At 44.5% G+C, this 21040-nt stretch overlaps 1 protein-coding gene across 2 annotated transcripts; it reads right to left on the reverse strand.

Moving 5' to 3' along the window:
- Window positions 1–350: 350 nt before the first annotated feature.
- LOC139373559 (cleavage and polyadenylation specificity factor subunit 1) lies at window positions 351–17995 on the reverse strand. 2 transcript variants are annotated; one of them, XM_071114211.1, is made up of 35 exons: window positions 17746–17995; window positions 17113–17275; window positions 16939–16966; window positions 16527–16660; window positions 16250–16330; window positions 16030–16178; window positions 15616–15762; window positions 15264–15403; window positions 15048–15158; window positions 14054–14147; window positions 13761–13848; window positions 13206–13358; window positions 12474–12525; window positions 10657–10751; window positions 10476–10550; window positions 10184–10264; window positions 8686–8922; window positions 8127–8268; window positions 7793–7971; window positions 7479–7621; window positions 7095–7287; window positions 6590–6796; window positions 6373–6462; window positions 6095–6250; window positions 4407–4767; window positions 4198–4282; window positions 3936–4077; window positions 3572–3724; window positions 3159–3335; window positions 1929–1995; window positions 1788–1835; window positions 1434–1589; window positions 1091–1220; window positions 771–909; window positions 351–628 (listed from the first exon to the last, which is right to left on the reverse strand). In XM_071114211.1, the coding sequence occupies exons 2-35, from the start codon at window positions 17254–17256 to the stop codon at window positions 581–583; spliced, it is 4425 nt and encodes a 1474-aa protein (XP_070970312.1). In that variant the 5' UTR covers window positions 17257–17275; window positions 17746–17995; the 3' UTR covers window positions 351–580. The 2 variants fall into 2 exon arrangements, with proteins under 2 accessions (XP_070970312.1, XP_070970313.1); XM_071114212.1 differs by having other exon boundaries at window positions 352–628; window positions 17824–17987.
- Window positions 17996–21040: the final 3045 nt, after the last annotated feature.

The following is a 21040-nucleotide window of genomic DNA, read 5'->3' on the forward strand; positions in this document are numbered from 1 at the left end:
TAAAAACTATGGTATTTTGTGTAGACAAAGTCATGGAACCTTAAGACAGAGAGAACTTGTAAATGGGTCCAATTTGACCGGAACACAGCAGGGTAGGTTAACCTTATGTTGCATTACCTGGATAATAGCACATATAGATTCTGACTAAACTACATACCTGCAGTGATAGTCATTAATGTTCATAATTTCAAGGAAATATTGGGTGCATTGCTCAATCTAATGTATAAAATGCTAGGAGTTTGTCAAAGTACCCCCCCCCCCAGATTTCTTTGGCACCTGTGTAAATGATGTCCATGACAGATTTGTGAGTTACATGTGCGGATCTCAAATTATTGAGCCTAAAAGACCAAGATGGTTATAACATTTTATAAAGACCCATACAATTCAGAATTTTTCATATTTTGTTGAAAAAATATTCTAAGAAACATGATTAAACACCTTTATGACTGAACAAAATTGACTAAACACAAGCTTACGTTTCCATCGAGAAAATAGATACCAAAAAGCCTCCTTTAATATAAAAAATGGGGGAAGACCCTGGGTCTCACATGCTGAGGGGGCGTGGTCAAGGATGCTGCTCTCAGAAATGAGCAGTCACCCTGTCAACTTCAAGAAGATCATCCAAGACCTAAAATGGACAAGAGGGATACTTATTTTAAAATATCTCAACTCATAGTTATTTGCTCCAAGTTGATATGGACTATAAATTGGATTTCGTTGCATAGCTAGTTTTGTCAGAGAACGAGGCCAAAGGGACTAATGATACTCACTATATCAGAGGTGGTGCCAATCTTCTTGGCCAACTCACTACGCTCCATGGTGCTGAGGTACAGGTATTTGTTGAGTAGCTCTCCATCCAGAATGTTCCGCACCGCGTTCTGGAGTTGCCGCCGGTCAGCATGCAACATCCTGGTGGAACGAGATCCAAAAACTTGCATTAGTCTTTACCCAAAGTGTCAAATTTCTAAAAAGCCACTTAATGTTGCCTCAAAGCCTAAAAGGTATTTAAGTGTTGCCAATTTAAGATTTTATGGGGAAAATACTGATAACCCAACCAAATAAAGTTCAGTGACCTTGTGTGGCAAGTTACCTGAATGCCTTGGGGTTTAATCCTGCGTGGTGTGGCAGCATTGTGGTAAGAGCATTTTGCAACATCAGCAATCTGCGGTAGGTCTTCTCCTGCATGGGCAGCAGCAGCCCGAGGCCTCCATCTAGAGTTGCTGCAGGGAGGGAAGAGGATTAGTTACTGCTGAAGCGCCTGGAAATCCTCTTATTAGCTACTAACACCATGTTGATCCTTCTGAGAGCAACATACCAAGAGGAGAATTTGATCACATATACTGAAGGAAGATATCAGACAGCTCTTTATTCACATTCCCTACTTCTACCCTGTATCTGTCGATACAAATGACAAAGTCAAAGTTGTGTCCTACCAAACCATGTGATGTGCTTGTTGTCCCAGGCCAGGGTCTTTTTGGTGGCTGTGTCCAGTGCCCCTCGACAGGGCATCCTCCAGAAGGCGTTGACATGAGCTCCCACGTTAAAGTCTGCCCTCCTCAGCAGACGCATGCCTCCGAAACTCTCCTTAGCTTCAGCAGGGCGCAAAGTAACACTTCAGTGATCATGACATGGTGGAACTGCAGTTTTGTCATCACACATGACCTCTGTCTTTATTTGATATTCGGGTGTTTGTGGGATAAGCATTACAACATTTGTGGTTAACCTGAGTATTCAATATTCTCCATGTTTGTAGGATAAATATTACCAATGTTTACGTTATAACTCACCTTCAGGCAGATACATGTACACCGACAGATTCTGGTCTCGGTCCGACACTGAAACGTAGAGAAAACAGGTTTACTTTGAGAGGACTAGGCTCTAGCCTGGTACAGCGTTCACCTGATTAGCTACCAAAGTTATAACCTTACCCAGGAATCCCAACTGGTTGTTATCCACCATAAACTCTACGCTGTAGACCTCCAGAGGCTTGGCGTCCTGGGGAACCAAACACCGAAACAAAACCATTAAGACAGGGCTCCCCAATTGCAATTTTGGAAGGTTGGGTGGCCAGAACATAAGTTGTACACTACAAATTGACCACTAGAATCCCAAACAGATATAGTATGATAATAACACAATTTGAAACCTTGATTACATTGGAATACGATCACATATGCCTCTCCATTTACATGTGGGAATACATTTCCTGGTGATTTTACAGTCTTATGTACAAGAACTACAATTATATACATACACACACTGAACAAAAATATAAAATGCAACATGTAAAAAGTGTTGTTCCCATTTTTCATGAGCTGAAATAAAAGACCCCAGAAATGTTCCATTCGCACAAAAAGCTTATTTCTCTCAAATTCTGTGTACAAATTTCTTTACATCCCTGTTAGTGAGCATTTATCCTTTTCCATAATCCAGCCACCTGACAGGTGTGGCATAACAAGAAGCTGATTAAACAGCATGATCATTGTGCTGGGGAAAAAAGGCCATGCTAAAATGTACAGTTGTGTCACAACGCCGCAGATGTCTCAAATTTTGAGGGAGCGTCCACCAGAGCTGTTGCCAGATAATTGTGTGTTCATTTCTCTACCATAAACTGCCTTCAATGTAATTTTAAAGAATTTGGCAGTACATCCAACCGGTCTCACAACCGCAGACCACGTGTAACCACACCAGCTCATGACCTCCACATCTGGAGGGGGGGGGTGCTGAGGAATATTTCAGTCTTCAATAGAGCCCTTTTTTGTGGGGAAAAACTAAATGTTGATTGGGGAACACTGCATTAAGAGAAGAGACTCAAAACACTGACATGAAGATCAAACATGTACGAGCCTGATCATTTAAACATCCCCTCCAGCACAGCACTGCTCTCTAGAAGATAAACTCAACACAAGACACCCTGGGATCCAACAGGGGAACACAGGGGGAAACAAACCCATAGTACTTTCTTTCATTCATGAACAGAAACACTCATCTGGGATGTACAGTTAAATCCATAAACAACAAACTAACATGGAACAAAACCCCTCAGGGAATGACAAATCAGAAGAGGCTAAATCACGTGTTACTTGAACACAGTACTTTGAAGTTGGCGGTTTCCCTGCGTTACTACAAAAAGTAGTTCTGTAGCCTTGCCGTCTTACCCTGCTAATTAGCGACAACGTCTTACTCTCAGGCTGGTATCTGAGCAGAGAGATGCTCTTCATGACGTCAGCTGCCAGGATAAAGTTCTTGATGCTAAACATCTGGTGGATGTAGAGCTGGGTGTCGATGAAGGCCATGCCTGTCAGGTCGTTGTCCTTCAGACTCCACAGAAAGATCTAGACGGAGAGAGGGATAGACAGACACGGTGAGCACAACCAGGACTGTGTCAGGGATACAGGAGAGATGGCTGACATACTTATAATAAATGGCTAATTCAATAATATATTCAACTGCAACATGTTGGCCACACAATGAAAACTATGTAAATCGGAACAGAATTATATTGAGAGGTGGGTGGGAAAATGCATCTAGACTGAGACATCTGTAGTGGTATAATCAGAGGTGAGGTCACCTTCTGTCCGATGGCAGAGACCAAGTATCCGCTGCAGTGACACAGAGCTGTGACCGGTCCCTTCTGCTCCTTCTCATACAGAACCTTGAATTTGTTCTTCGTCAGGGGCTGACCCGGTTCCGGGACCACCTCAATCACATCCAGGATCAGGATCTGGACACAACAGTAGAGAGAGAAATAAGTCCAAACTAAAATCAACATCATGATTTCAAAAGGCATCATCTGTCTGTCGGTCCTGAGTTTTCTGACCAACTAGGAGAAACTCTGGACCCCTGCTCTAGACTATAACTTAGAGCATAGAACTTGGGCCTAAAAAAGGTATTCCTAGCTCTAGTCAGTAGTCACAGAAGTGTTGGTGACTCACCCGGCCCCTACAGGTGACCTCCTCCCCCTGCATGAGACAAGTCCCGGCAGCTACGTATCCCTTCAGCCCAGACACGGTCTCCTGACTCCTCAACGCCACAGTCTTCATACAAGTCACATGTTCCCACTCCTCCAGGTCAATCCTGACCAATATCACATAGGGGAGGGAGGTCAGAACAGACACCCAACTACTGTGGCGTAGATGCTTCATATGCATCAGATCTATAATGAATATAGAGAGCTGCAGTAGCTACAGTTGTTACCGTGTGTTAGGGATGGCCTCCCAGCTGACAGGAGATATGAGCTGAATGGAGAAATTCTCCTGCTGAGGAGGAATGTAGCGTTCGTCTGAGGAGAACACAGCACCAAGGAATTTGAATGGTGGAAGAATGAATGAAGGAACGGAGAAATAAACCAATGAGAACGTGAAGCGCACGTCATGGAGACAGACTAATGCATATACTGGTCCCACCTCTGTCTATGGTCTCAAACTCCTTCTCCTCTCCGGTCATTCTGGGGATGCGAGTGCAGGGGTCCTTCACGCTGGTGCACACTGCATACACCTTGGACTCTACATGGTAGGACACATAGTGAACCGTGCACCTCAGAGGAATCTTCCTGACAGGCCAGGGGGCGTCATACGACAGGTACGTGGGTAGAACACTGATCCTCAGCTCGCCCTGCTTGTTGAAGTAGAGGAAACCTTTAGGGCAGTTGATGTTGTGGAAGGGGGAGAAGGACTCGATTGGTCCGTCAATCGTCATGGGGTGGAGCCTCATCGCCCCCCGTGATGTCACCAGCATCCAGTGAGGGGAGGGGCCACAGATGAACACCTGACACACAAACCAGAAAACGACACATGAGAACACACAGAACTACAGTAGATATGAAGTCAGCGTGCACAGCAGTACCTCTCCAAGATTTATCTTGCAGGGAACCTGAGAATCCACAAGTGTACCCCTTGTTACCCATGATGTACAGTGCTTTCGGAAAGTAAGAACATCAAATATCAAATTTCCATAAGTATTCAGAACCTCAGTACTTTGTTGAAGCACCTTTGGCAGAGATCACAGCCTAAAGTCTTCTTGGGTATGACGCTACAAGCTTGGCACACCTGTATTTTGGAAGTTTCTTCCATTCTTCTCTGCAGATCCTCTCAAGCGCTGTCAAGTTGGATGAGGAGCGTCCCTGCACAGCTATTTTCAGGTCTCCAGAAATGTTCGATCGGGTTCAAGTCAGGGCTCTGGCTGGGCCACTCAAGGACATTGAGACTTGTTCCGAAGCCACTCCTGCTTTGTCTTGGCTATGTGCTTAGGGTCATTGTCCTGTTGGAAGGTGAATCTTCACCCCAGTCTGAGGTCCTAAGTGCTCTGGACCAGGTTTTCATCTAGGATCTCTCTGTACTTTGCTTCGTTCATCTTCGCCAAGATCCTGACTAGTCTCCCAGTCCATGCCGCTGAAAAACATCTGGAAAGTTCTCCCATCTCCACAGAGGAACTCTGGAGCTCTGTCAGAGTGACCAACGGGTTCTTGTTCACCTCCCTGACCAAGGCTCTTCTCCCCCGATAGCTCAGTTTAGCTGGGCGGCCAGCTCTAGGAAGAGTCTTGGTGGTTCCAAACTCCTTCCATTTAAGAATGATGGAAGCCACTGTGTTCTTGGGGACCTTCAATGCTGCAGAATTTTTTTGGTACCCTTCCTCAGATCTGTGCCTCGACACAATCCTGTCTTGGAGCTCTACGGCAATTCCTTCAACCTCATGGATTGGTTTTTGCTCTGACATGCACTGTCAACCTTATATAGACAGGTGGGTGCCTTACCAAATCATGTCCAACTAAATTTTCCACAGGTGAACTCCAATCAAGTTGTAGAAATGGAAACAGGATGCAGGGGAGCTCAATTTGAAATCTCATAGCAAGGGATCTGAATACTTACGTAAATAAGGCATCTGTTTTTAATTTTTTATACATTTGCAAACATTTCTAAAAACCTGTTTTTGCTTTATTATTAGGTAGTGTGTGTAGATTTATGAGGAAAACATTTAAATTTGATTCATTTCAGAATAAGGCTGTAACGCAACAAAATGTGGGAAAAGGGAAGGGGTCTGAATACTTTCCGAATGCACTGTGTATATATAGTCTTGTAGGAAAATAACCTCTTACCCCAGAGTAGCCTGAGATATCCTCAAAGTATCTGAACCTGGCCACGCGACCTTTGACCACCGTTGGCCCCTCCTCGCTGAGACCAGCCTGACCCTCCGCCTTCTTATCTTTCTTCACCTTCGACTTCTTCTCCCGGAAGTTGATGTTGTGGGGCATCTGAGACGAGACAGGAGAATAGTTAGAAGACATAAATCATCAGTGTTGAATGGGAGTTTTAGGACTTGTTTCCCCAGACACAGATTAAGCCTAGTCCTAAAAGTTGGCCTTGCTCTTCTTACCTTCTTGAAGCGGACCTTCAGGTTGCTCTGAGCCTGCTGCTGGTCATATGGGAATGCTTCATAGATCAGAAGCTCCTGTTCAACATGGACCTGGGAAAGAAACAGAACATAGAGCCAGATATATCTAAAGCAATTTCCCAAAATTGAATCAATGAAGCACCACTGCTACACATTCTGGGGTTGTCATTCCACTTTAATACCGGTACTGAAAACTCACCAGCAGGTAGGGTCTGCAGTGGTTGTTGCCGAGCGACACCAGGGCCACCTCTTTGACCAATGGGATCTCTCCCTGTCGTGTCACTTCCTCCTTTTTCCCCTCCCCCTGGGCTGCTGATTGGCCGGCGGAGCTGTCAACCAACACTCTCTGGCCAACAGGGAAGTTCTTGACCAGGAACACCAGTCTCCAGTCAGGTAGCTGGTAGATCTAGAAAACAGGAGGAAGTTGTTTTACTATAGCTCTACTGTGTAGAAAAAGTTCACCTGTCGGTTGTGGTGTCACTCATTACTATGGCCACTGAGTTCCTGTGAATTTCTGAGCATAAGACTAAAGTTCCCAGGTTTATATCCAACCTCTAAACAGCACCATAGTATAAATGTTGTCTTTTACCACAGTTAACATCTTACCAAATGTGTAAATTATGTAACCTAAATGATTACAATACAATGTGTATTGATACGGCTATTGTTAATATGATGCTGATAAACTAGACATCGATCCTGACCTCCATGACGCCGTTCTCGCGGACCATCATGCACCAGTGTGTAGGTTCAGCTCGTCCTGACCTCCCCTCGGAGCCCCCACCCAGGGCCCCAGAGGAGAGGCGGTAGCCGGGGTGGGACTCGTCTTTGGTGGGGGTGATGCCTGCTGGGTTACAGTCTCCATACAACATCTCCTCCTCATCATCCACTGTGTTACTAAATAGGAGAAACGGGAGAGAGGTTGACTGATAAACACTGAGGTGAGACAGTGCCTTCACTGACTACGAGACGCCCCCCCACATTAAAAAAAAAAAGTGTCCATGGGGAAAGTTGGTATTGCTCTCATTCTTCAGTTTAAAACAATATACTTTATTCAAAAACATATAACCTATATGATTGCCTCTTACCTGAGGTCCTGTAGAATGGTCTCGGTCTCCGATTGGCTCTTGAACATGCTGTCTTGATCCTCAGTGTGACAGGTCTGCTTGTTCTCGGTGGTGAACATCCCGCTGACGTCACGAAACGCACACAGGGTGATCACACGGGGTTGCTGTAGGGGAGAGAGAGTCACCGGTCTGACAATCCGATTTTTTCACTCATTCATCCATCAGGTTGTGTTGTAATACTGCCTGGCTTAGTTGTGCAGTGCAGGATATGACCGTGACTGGGCCAGGCTGTAGTGTAATGTGTTGTGTTACGTAGTGTCGTATCAGTGACTCACAGCAGCTATCTGTGGTTTCTGCAGGGCCAGGCGGTGGGTCTTGCCCATGTAGGAGTCGGTCTTCAGGACAAACATGGTGACCACTCCGTCTGCCGTCATGATGACCACATAGGGGTCCGCTACGGAGCACTGCACTATGGGAGAACCCAGGTCCACCGGGATGAAGTGCAGCTGGGTCACTGGAAGGAACATCAAATCAAAAGTATTTCCAAAGCCCCTTTAGCTGTCACAAAGTGCTTGACAGTCAGTGAAAGAGAGGATGAGTGACAGGTAGGGACACAGAGGATCATTCATTATTTTCTTATTTTATTGAAAGACGGACAGATCTCGCTACCTCCTTCCAGTAGCCGTATACCCATGGGGGAGACCTGGATGATGTATTTGTTGTCTCCGATGTTCCCAGCGAACACAGTGGGCCCCTGGGTGGCGAAACCACTGGTGTCCAGCTCCATGATCTCCTGGCCCGTCTGCAGGATCTAGAGAACCACACAGGAGGGGTTCCAGTTACCTTCAATAGACCTCAATCATTACCCTTAACTCGCCTGGGGCGGCAGGGTAGCCTAGTGGTTAGAGCATTGGACTTGTAACCGAAAGGTTGCAAGTTCAAATCCCAGAGCTGACAAGGTACAAAATCTGTCGTTCTGCCCCTGAACAGGCAGTTAACCCACTGTTCCTAGGCCGTCATTGAAAATAAGAATTTGTTCTTAACTGACTTGCCTAGTAAAATAAAGGTAAAAAATTTTATTTTTTTTTAAAAATCAACATTACAGACTCAATCTAAACATGCTGGAGCTCCGTAGGGGAGGAAAAAGCTCCCTGTCAGACTGCTGTGTAGAGCGGAGTGTGTCTAGGGGTGCAGTGTGTAGAGGGAGGTGTGGGAGGTGTGGGTGTACCATGGTGGAGTCCTCTCTGCTGAGAATCAGAAATCCATGTTTTTTCTTATCGTCCTCCACTGGCGCAGGCACCGTCTTCTCCTCTTCTTCCTCCTCTGGGGTCTCACCTTCTCCCTCAGCTGCAGGGGGCTTGTCTTTCTCTTTGACTTTCTCCTTGACCTCATTGGAGATGACAGTCCACATGTCATGGCAACCTGGCAGCTCAAAGGTAGTGACCACCTGGGGTCGGATGCTTCTCTGGGAGGGGCCAGGACAAAAACGATCATCAATGATCAATAACAGAACAATGACCCCTAGGAGTAAGTGACCACCTGGGAACTGATGCTCCTCTGGGAGGGCAAGGGGCCACACAAAACAGTCATCAATAACCACAGAACTATGGCCAGAGGGAACAACTGAATCATCCACTCTCAAAGCTGACACTGAAAATGTTTTTTTTTCTTCTTCAAAATGTTTTTTTTTTAAATCAGTGCAGTAATTTGTAAGTCTTCACAATGTTCTTTCCATGATATATGGTATATACATATAGATGTATAAGTGTGTCTGAGTGGTTTATAAGCTGCTCCATTAATCTCTGAGGCAGCAGCCCTGGTAAACCCAGAGTGGTTATTCTCTGTAGCACCGTCACTGAACCTGAGGTAGACAGGCCTCGCCACCACAGGTCTTAGAACAGTGCATCCACAAGCATGCACTTGCACAGAAACACAAAAGACAGGCCGAGTAGAGTACTAACCAGGCCGAGTAGAGTACCAGGCCGGCCGAGTAGAGTATTAACCAGGCCGAGTAGAGTACTAACCAGGCAGAGTAGAGTATTAACCAGGCCGGCCGAGTAGAGTATTAACCAGGCCGAGTAGAGTACCAGGCCGGCCGAGTAGAGTACTAACCAGGCAGAGTAGAGTATTAACCAGGCCGGCCGAGTAGAGTATTAACCAGGCCGAGTAGAGTACCAGGCCGGCCGAGTAGAGTACTAACCAGGCAGAGTAGAGTATTAACCAGGCCGGCCGAGTAGAGTATTAACCAGGCCGAGTAGAGTATTAACCAGGCCGAGCCGAGTAGAGTATTAACCAGGCCGAGCAGAGTAGAGTATTAACCAGGCAGGGTAGAGTATTAACCAGGCAAAGTAGAGTATTAACCAGGCCGGCTGAGTAGAGTATTAACCAGGCCGGCCGAGTAGAGTATTAACCAGGCCGGGTAGAGTATTAACCAGCCAAAGTAGAGTATTAACCAGGCCGAATAGAGTATTAACCAGGCCGAGTAGAGTATTGACCAGGCCGAGTAGAGTATTAACCAGGCCGAGTAGAGTATTAACCAGGCCGAGTAGAGTATTAACCAGGCCGAGTAGAGTATTAACCAGGCCGAGTAGAGTATTAACCAGGCCGAGTAGAGTACTAACCAGGCCGAGTAGAGTACTAACCAGGCCGAGTAGAGTACTAACCAGGCCGAGTAGAGTATTAACCAGGCAGAGTAGAGTATTAACCAGGCAGAGTAGAGTATTTACCTGAAGCACAGATAGACCTCCATTCTTCCCAAAGCCAGAACACACCACTATCTCCAGGTCAGGTTCTGGGTTGGTCTGGAACTGTGGACACAGAAATACCAGACACAGTGCTTAATGTGTTTTACTGTTTGCATAGCAACAGCTTGAGAAAATACCTTGGTAGTGGTATTAGATATTGATCAGCGCTTTCACAAATAGAACACAGCCATGATGGACCGGAAAGACTCTTAAAAAAGGTTAGAAACCTATTTTGCGAAGGTGATCTGGAATGAAAGTTAAAGTGTTTAAGTACCTCTTCAGAGAGGAAGGCTGGCTCCCCCATGGACGCACCAGCACAAGGTCCGATGTTCAGTATGCTGTCACACACCTGGAGGCAAACATACCAAAACCATATTGTAAAGACTACAATAACCAAGACTAGAGTATGAATAATTAAGTGATGAAGCTTCAACTGGGGTAACAAGGGGTCCTACCTCAAAGGAGTAGGTGGCCAACTGTGTGCCAGATGCCGCCTCGCTCCCGTACACCTCAATTTCATCCACCTCATCAGGCAGTTGGTTCTTACCAGCTGGATAGGGGACATGGGAGGAAACGCGTCGTTCATAAATATAAGAACATTATTATAGATGACCTTATCACCTTAGTTAGTTCCATACATACGGTGCCATCGGAAAGTATTCAGAGCCCTTGACTTGTTCCACATTTTGTTACGTTATAGCCTTATTCTAAAATGGATTAAATTAAAAAATAATCTTCAGTCTACACACAATACCCCAAAATGACAAAGCAAAAGCAGGTTAGAGATTTTAGCAAATGTATTAAAGCTAAAAAAAACAGAAATACCTTATTTACATAAGTATTCAGACCCTTTTCAATGAGACTCGAAATTGATCTCAGGTACATCCCGTTCCCATTGATCATCCTTGAGATGTTTCTACAACTTGGAGTCCACCTGTGGTAAATTCAATTGATTGGACATGATTTGGAAAGTCACAGACCTGTCTAGATTAGGTCCCACAGTTGACAGTGCGTGTCAGAGCAAAAACCAAGCCATGAGGTCGAAGGAATTGTCCGTAGAGCTCTGAGACAGGATTGTGTTGAGGCACAGATCTGGGGAAGGCTACCAAAAAATGTAGGCAGTGTTGAATGTCCCCAAAAATACATTGGCCTCCATCACTCTTCAATGGAAGAAGTTTGCAACCACCAAGACTCTTCCTAGAGCTGGCCCCCCGGCCAAACTGACCAATCAGGGGAGAAAGGCCTTGGTCAGAGAGGTGACCAAGAACCCAATGGTCGCTCTAGAATTCCTCTGTGGTGATGGGAGAACTTTACAGAAGGACAACCATCTCTGTAGCACTCCACCAATCAGGCATTTATGGTAGAGAGGCCAGACAGAAGCCACTCCTCAATAAAATACACATGACATCCTGCTTGGAGTTTGCCAAAAGGCACCTAAAGACTCTCAGAACATGAGAAATAAGATTATCTGGTCTGATGAAACCAAGATTGAATTCTTTGGCCTGAATGCCAAGCGTCACGTCTGGAGGAAACCTGGCACCATCCCTACGGTGAAGCATGGTGGTGGCAGCATCATGCTGTAGGGATGTTTTTCAGTGGCAGGGACTGGGAGACTTGTCAGGATCAAGGCAAAGATGAACGGACCAAAGTACAGAGAGATCCTTGATGAAAACCTGCTCCAGAGCACTCAGGACCTCAGACTGGGGCGAAAGTTCACCTTCCAACAGGACAATGACCCTAAGCACATAGCCAAGACAACACAGGAATGGCTTCGAGACAAGTCTTTGAATGTCCATTAGTGGTCCAGCCAGAGCCCGGACTTGAACCCGATCAAACATCTCTGTAGAGACATGAAAATCGCTGTGCAGTGACGCTCCCCATCTAACCTGACAGTGGTTGAGAGGATTTGCAGATTTAGAATGGGAGAAACTTCCCAAATACAGTGTGCCAAGCTGGTAGCGTCATACCCAAGAAGACTGGAGGCTGTGATCACTGCTTCAACAAAGTACTGAGTCTGAATACTTATGTAAATGTGATACTTCAGTTATTTATTTTTAATAAATTACCAAAAATGTCTAAAAACCTATTTTTGCTTGGTCATTATGGGGCATTGTGTCTAGATTGATGTGGTAAAAAAAAGATTCAATCCATTTTTAGAATAAGTCAGTAACCTAACAAAATGTGGAAAAAGTCAAGGGGTGTGAATACTTCTCCGTATGTAAAGAAGGGTAATATGCAAGACAAAACCAAGACATTGTAATACACCAAATACCTGTCAACTTGGTAGAGGAATCACCCCTCTTCTTTTTACTAGGAGGTTCCTCCTGGAATTATCATCAAGGTCATTATGCATTTTATATCAGAATACACACAGAGGAATGTCTATCAGCAATTCATTTAGCATTTCTATTTACAAAATGGACAATGGGCAGCAGGTAGCCTGGCGGTAAGGGCGTTGGGCCAGCAACAGAAGACGCTAGTTCGAATACCCGAGCCGACAAGGTGAAGAACCTGTTGATGTGCTCTTGAGCAAGGCACTTAACCCTAATTTGATCTAGGTGCGCTTTACTGTGGTTGACCCTGTAAAACACCACATTTCACTGCACCTATCTGCTGTATGTGACAATAAAACTTTTTTTTTTCAGGGGTGAACTATAACATGCGACATCATCACATATCATGTGTCATATTTCCACATCTGCTAGTCAAAAAACAGTCACAACACCAGTTGAAGTGCTGAAAATGTGTTTATAGATGGAACACGAGCACAGAAGCTACTCAAGGACAACGACTGCTACTTGTTTTTGAAACCACTAAAGAATCCTCTTTTGGCGACATCAACATTCATTTACAACTGGCTACATTTTGATGCTCAATCTGATCAATTACGCCTCAACTAATCTATGGAATCTTTAAATTTCTGACAGAATCACACACAGCAATAGCCACAAGGACCAGACAGAGGAGAATATCAACATATGAACTCAAACCCAAACCAACTCACCTGCTTCTCCTCATCGGTCTCCTCTTCCTTCTCTTTGTCCTCCTCCACAGGTGGTTTCTCTGGATTCTCCTGGTACTTCTCTGTGTATTTCAGCAAGAGGCTGTTTCCCAGCCGGGACCCCAGGAACAGATACCCAGGCTCCATGGTCATCATCTGGGGGGGACGAGGGACAGGGGTGAAGGGGAGGAGAACCTCTATGCTTCCACAGCTCCATGACCAGTTCTCTCTTGGCCAACGGCTGGCAGCAGACTGTGAATATCACTGCACTGCTTTCTTCAACACTAAGTGGATGTGTGGACACATCAGCGCTTCTTTGCCAAAAACTCTCTAATGCGCTCTATTCCCCCTCTCCCCTCCATCTGTACATGAGTTTGCGCATAATGCAGTAAACTGTCAAGTAAGGGCTGCTGTCAGCACATATTATCTGTGTGTGTGTGTGTGTGTGTGTGTGTAATGCGTCTGGAACGGCATCTGTCCATAATACTTACACCGGTCCTCATAGTAAACTCACGCTGCCACACACCCCCACACACACACACACTGTATGCTACTTACACAGGTGGTGAGAACGCTGGCAGCAGCCTTGTCTAAGTGGAAGGCCCGGACACTCCTCATGCCATCAGTGATCAGGGTCAACACATAGCTGAGGAGAGGGGACAGGCACACAGTCAAAGCATGACTCTTACAAGATCATGAATACAATGCCGTTCCAGCTGTAGTTATTTCTACTACGCCACACCGGTTGGAGGGCACAAAACATTGCTTTAACAAGGTCTAATTAAGCATTTACGGCAAATAAATACACACAGCTAATAAACCCCAACACAACTGTTCTGTGCTCTACTCACATCTCTCCTCCTTTCAGAGAGATGACCATCTTGTCAGAGCCGATGAAGGAGGACTGGGAACAATCTAGAGTTATCTTCACCTCCTCCTGTATACCTGAAACCCCAACACACAGCCTTATTAGAAGACATAAAGGCTCATACATGCTTCCGACACGTTATGAAGCTTTAGACCTGCAGGTATATTGCAGCGTAGGCACGACTCCAACACCATCATTAGGTTTGCTGACGACACAACCTTGGTAGGCCTTATCACCGTCAACGATTAGACAGCCTATAGGGAGGGCCGAACACGCCCCCATTCACATCGACGGGGCTGTAGTGGAGCCGGTGGAGAGCTTCAACTTCCTTGGTGTCCACATCACCAACAATCTATCACGGTCTATTCAACACCTATTCCCCCTCAGGAGACTGAAAAGATTTGGCATGGTCCCTCAGATCCTCAAAAAGTTATACGGCTGCACCTTCGAGAGCATCCTGACCAGTTATATCACCACCTGGTATGGCAACTACTCCAAAAGTAGTTAACAGGTTCTACCCCCAAGCCATAAGACTGCTGAACAATTAGCATTTAAAAAAAATGTTTTTTAACACTGCTGCTACTCGCTGTTCATCATCTATGCATAGCCACTTTACCCCTACCTACATGTACATATTACCTCAATTACCTCAACTAACCTGTACCTCCGCACATTGACTCAGTACCGGTATCCCCTGTATATAGCCTCGTTATTATTATTTTGTATTACTTGTTTTTCCTTTTTTTTTTATATAACTTTATTCAGAAAAATATTTTCTTAAGGGCTTGTAAGTAAGCATTTCACGGTAAGCATTTCACCTGTTGTATTCGGTGCACGTGACAAATAAAATTTGATTCGACCAAATTACTTTCCTAGGCAAGGTATACATTTCTTAGAAATATTAACTAGGCTGCTTTGCTTTCTATGTGGAGTGAGCTTGAGAACAATGTGTACCCCTGTCCTCAGTCAGTACTTACGCAGGGGGAAGGCGGTGGTCCCTGTGGTCTGTGTGTTGAGTGACACGCCATATGGAGGAACACTCTGGTTGAGGTATAACAGGGAGTTGACAGCAAACACCACCACACCACCTAGAAACACAACAGGAATACATTCATATGATCTCAAAACTGATCACACAAGTCTCCATGTGTACCGCTGAACACACAGTATGAACCCAGTGAGCGAGGGATTACCAATGGGCTTGGGCACAGCCATGACCTGTGTGCAGTCAAAGGGCAGGTTGCTGAGGGACCAGATGACAGGATGAACCTTCTGCATGATGTTGAGAGAGATGGCTACGATACTGCAGGTGTCCTGTCTCACTGCTACACGCCTGGAGGAGGGGGACATGGTCAGACTAGAGTTACACGCCACAATATTACCAGTCATAAACGGGTCTGAAAAAGACATAGCTAAGTTCCAACAAGGGGCGGGATAAGTTCCTAGCCTTCTTCATGTTAAGTCGTCAGCAGGCTTTTGTTTCGGGGGGAGGACTCCTTAGACAGACGGAACAGAGGAGGACAGGTGCTGTTGTGGTGTACTAACCCAGGCCACGTCTGGTTGGGCTCATACAGGATGAGCAATGTGGGCTCATAATAACCGTGGAGGAACTTCATATCTACGATGTTCAGTAGCTTCTCATCCAACTCACGGACATCTATGATGTAGCTGGGAAGAAAGCTCGACTTGGGCCTGCATGTGTGGTAAAAGAAAAACACGAGGCAAGGTGGCTGATGATAAATCCTCAAATCCAAAACCCATCAAAAAACGTATTACAACTCAAGTGTTTAGTTTATTTGATAATAAAAGTGATTTTATTTGATATTAACCTACATGCATTGCTATAGGTATCCTAAATATCAATAAGATGCTATGGATTGTAGGACTCCCTGTAAAAAACAAACTGTGGCAAATGTTACTGAAATAAATCAAACAATGAAATTCAGTATGCCTACATACCCTTCCACTACTCCCTCCTGTTCGTCAGTAAGTGTGTCCTTTCTGAATGGCAGCACCACCAGCTGAGTTCCATACACCAGCATCACAGCACAGCGGTTCTCTGGGTCCACACGAACCATGGGGATGTGCAGGTTCTGGACAAACCCATCCTAGAGATAAAACAATTATGGATTAAGATACAACTTTGGATGTTTTTCGAGCACAGTTCATTTCCTCTTACCCTCAGCTCTGGCTCCTCAAAGAAGTGAAGCGAGAGAGTCTTCAGATCATGTGTTCCTGGATCATACTCCACCACTGACAGCTGGAGTAAACACAACCAGGACATTGTAAACAGCAGTCAGAGACATTTTATAGGCTAGACTGCTTGCACCTACTACATATAGCTACTGACACATGATCAATTGATATTGAAATGATAAAGTAGGCCAAAGTAACCTGGAATATGAAAGCTGTGAGTTTAGGATTAGTTAAACAATCAATTGAGACGTCTCAGGTACCTTAGCATCTTTGAAGCTAAGCAGGAGAGCGTCTCTGTTGGCTCCTACTAGCTGAACAGAGGCCATGGACATGACGTTACCGAACAAGGAGAAACAAGCCACCTGCTCCAACTTCTCCTTACGACTCTTGACATCTGCAGAGGACAAGGAAGAGATCAAGGAAGTGTCAAATAAGAAATCAGGTGTCGGAGACGGTCTGAAATGTTGACACGTGCATGTCTAAGGAAGGCTGACAACATCATAATAATAGCATGCAGTCAGTGGTTCACTAGTCATTCTAAACAGACAGGTTGCACCCCACAGTGTTGCAGCATAGTGGAACTGTTGCCCAGCCCATAGGTCTCAGATTTCCACCAGACTAGCTCTTCTCTCATCAGAATGTTGCTAGAGTGCAAGGCAGTTTTGGACATACCTGGTGATTTGTCTGTCTTTGATGCATTCTGAAATATGAAGAGGAAAATGTGAACATCAACTGGATTTCAAGAATAAAAATATGCCCACGACAGGTAGTCACAATCTTTGTCATTGTACTTTTTAAATCAGTGATCGAGAAATGAAAGATGAACATAGCTAAAGGTTCCTTCACCTCCACATCGTGGATGATCCTGTAGACGTAAAGCTGAGACGTTCCAGCGACAACCAGGTTTCTCTCCACGTTGGAGATGAAGTTACAGTAGACAGAGAACTCGATGGCGGTGGGGGAGTGGGCTTGGCGGTATACGGCATACATCCTGCAAGCCCCTCAGCACCTTAACGTTACAGCAAGGATCAGTTATTAGCATATGCTCGATGTTTATCTGGACAAGCATTTATTAGAAGACACGTCTATGGGTATTGCACCAGTAACGTTACTACTTAGCATGCTATACTAAATAGCTACGTTGATACTTTGTAACGTTACACTGTGGATCAACATATTGGGTGTCAGGCTTGAATACAATCCAGGCAGGGATGATTGTTAGCAAACTGGTAGCATAGTGGTTTACAGGTCAATGAAGATGATTTTAGCTGGTTCGCTTGTTTACTTGCTTCGCCCCGCAACGAGACAAACAATGTATCGTTTCAGGAACGAAGCACGTCTTCTACTTGCTGTTACTTTATTTGGGAGAATACTAGCTACAGTATCTTTCCAATGAGTTAGGCATCTAGATATTTAGATAAATAGTTGGTTTTAAATAACGTAGGTTAGCTAGGTAATTAGCATATCAGTTTGTCTTACTTGCTAATTAATGCTCCACTCGCGTCTGTTAGCTACCTTAGCTTCAAGGTGTTCCAGTATTTTATCACATAAACCTACCGATCATGAATAAGCTACGATAGTTTCCAGTTAGAGTCTTGCCTTTCACTTTTATTACAGCATAATTCATACGCTCCAATTGCTAAAAATAATAACTGGCTTTAGTTATTTTTCATTCAATCATTTCCCAGACATCCATTCCACCAACGTGAGCAGCTAAACTGAATTCGGTAAGAACTAACGACCACACAACACTAGTTCCTATCTTTATAGAAACATGTGTGTACGGTTTGAAATCTCACCATGTGTGCATTGCAGTTGTGTACATAAATATGACAGGACACGTTTAATTGAACAAAAATCTTCAATTACAGCCACATTTAAAAAAAAAAAAAAAAGTAAATGTATACACACACCATGTCTCAGAAGGAATACAATAAATATAAAACTAAGGCAACATGATAAGTAAAGTAACTGTTTGGCTTCGCCAGACATATTACCAGTTAAATGCATACATTTCACAAGTAACATTCCGTGTCACACCACTGGAGGTCCGTTGTTAAACTGATTATAAACATCAAACTATACTGGAAACAATATGGTTCCAAACTATTACATTCATCTAATTCGCATGCATTACAATTGTATTATTGATATGGATAAGAATGAGTATTTGTAATCATTGTACAGTAGGAGGCTGCTATAGTGTTGTCTTAGAAATAAACAGTAGCGTCTTAAACACACAAGTTACAAAAATTCGATTAAGACGCATATTAAGTGCCAACACCAGCTGCTGTTCGGAGGATATAGTGGCATGGGTGTTCTTATGCATCCTGTTTCCATTGATCATCCTTGGAGATGTTTCTACAACTTGATTGGAGTCCACTTGTGGTAAATTCAATTGATTTGGAAAGACACACACACACACCTGTCTATATAAAAAGGCCCCACAATCGACAGTGTACACTACCGTTCAAAAGTTTGGGGTCACTTAGAAATGTCCTTGTTTTCCATGAAAACATACATGAAATGAGTTGCAAAATGAATAGGAAATGTAGTTGACAAGGTTATAAACAATGATTTTTAATTTAAATAGTGTCCTTCAAACTTTGCTTTCGTCAAAGAATCCGGCATTTGCAGCAATTATAGCCTTTGCAGACCTTTGGCATTCTAGTCGTCAATTTGTTAAGGTAATCTGAAGAGATTTCAACACATGCTTGCTGAAGCACCTCCCACAAATGAGATTGGCTTGATGGTCACTTCTTACGGTCAAGCTGCTCCCACAACAGCTCAATAGGGTTGAGATCCAGTGACTGTTCTGGCCACTCCATCATACACAGAATACCAGCTGACTGCTTCTTCCCTAAATAGTTATTGCATAGTTTGGAGCTGTGCTTTAGGTCATTGTCCTGTTGGCGTTGCATGGCGTTGCAAAATGGAGTGATAGCCTTCCTTCTTCAAGATGCCTTTTACCCTGTACTAATCTCCCACTTTACCACCACCAAAGCACCCCCAGACCATAACATTGCCTGCACCATGCTTGACAGATGGCATCAATCACTCCAAAATCTTTTCTGCGTCTCACAAATGTTCTTCTTCGTGAGCCGAACACTTAGATTTGTCTGTCCATAACACTTTTTTCCAATCTTCCTCTGTCCAGTGTCTGTTCTTTTGCCCATCTTCATCTATTATTGGCCAGTCTGAGATATTGCTTTTTCTTTGCAACTCTGCCTAGAAGGCCAGCATCCCGGAGTCGCCTCTTCACTATTGACGTTGAGACTGGTGTTTTGCAGGTACTATTTAATGAAGCTGCTATTTGAGGACTTGAGAGGGGTCTTTCTCAAACTAGACACTAATGTACTTGTCGTCTTGCTCAGTAGTGCACCGGGGCATTCCACTCTTTCTATTCTGATTAGAGCCAGTTTGAGCTATACTGTGAAGGGAGTAGTACACAGCTTTGTACGAGATCTTCCCTAGTCTTGGCAAATTCTCTCATGGAATAGCCTGACGAGTTTCAGAAGAAAATTATTTGTTTCTGGCCATTTTGAGCCTGTAATCGAACCTACAAATGCTGATGCTCCAGATACTCAACAAGTATAAAGGCAGACAGTTTTTTGCTTCTTTAATGAGGACAACAGTTTTAAGCTGTGCTAACATAATTGCAAAAGGGTTTTCTAATGATCATTTAGCCTTTTAAAATGATAAACTTGTATTAGCTAATACAACGTGCCATTCGAACACAGGAGTGATGGTTGCTGATAATGGGCCTCTATACGCCTACGTAGATATTCCATTAAAAATCAGTAGTTTCCATCCACAATAGTAATTTACAACATGAACAATGTCTACACTGTATTTCTGATCAATTTGATGTCATTTTAATGGACTTTTGGTTGTTGCTTTACTTTAAAAACAAGGACATTTCTAAGTGACCCCAAACTTTTGAATGGTAGTGTATGTCAGAGCAAAAACCAAGCCATGAGGTTGAAGGAATTGTCCGTAGAGCTCAGAGACTGGATAGTGTTGAGGCACAGATCTGGGGAAGCGTACCATAACATTTCTACAGCATTTAAGGTCCCCAAGAAATTTGGAAGCACCAAGACTCTTCCTAGAGCTGGCCGTCCAGCCAAACTGAGCAATCGGGGGACAAGGCCTTGGTCAGGGAGGTAACCGAGAACCCAATGGTCACGGAAAAAGCTCCAGAGTTCCTCCATGGTGATGGGAGAACCTTCCAGAAGGACAACCATTTCTGCAGCACTCAACCAATCAGGCCTTTATGGTAGAGTGGCCAGACGGAAGCCACTCCTCAGTAAAACGCACGACAGCCCGCTTGTAGTTTGCCAAAAGGCAGATAAAAGACACTCATACCTTGAGAAAGAAGATTCTCTGGTCTGATGAAACCAAGATTGAATTATTTGGCCTGAATGCCAAGCATCACTTCTGGAGGAAATCTGGCACCATCTCTATGGTGAAGCATGGTGGTGGCAGCATCATGCTGTGGGGATGTTTCTCAGTGGTAGGGACTGGTAGACTAGTCAGGATCGAGGGAAAGATGAACATAGCAAAGTAGAGAGATTCTTGACAAAAACCTGCTCCAGAGCACTCAGGACCTCTGACTGGGGCGAAGGTTCATCTTCCAACAGGACAACAACCCTAAGCACACAGCCAAGACAACGCAGGAGCGGCTTCAGGACAAGTCTCAATGTCCTTGAGTGGCCCAGCCAGAGCCCAATCGAGAGACCTGAAAACAGCTGTGCAGTGACACTTCCCATCCAAC

The sequence above is a fragment of the Oncorhynchus clarkii genome, chromosome 18 (genome assembly GCF_045791955.1).
Source record: "Oncorhynchus clarkii lewisi isolate Uvic-CL-2024 chromosome 18, UVic_Ocla_1.0, whole genome shotgun sequence".
In the NCBI taxonomy this organism is placed as follows: domain Eukaryota; kingdom Metazoa; phylum Chordata; class Actinopteri; order Salmoniformes; family Salmonidae; genus Oncorhynchus; species Oncorhynchus clarkii.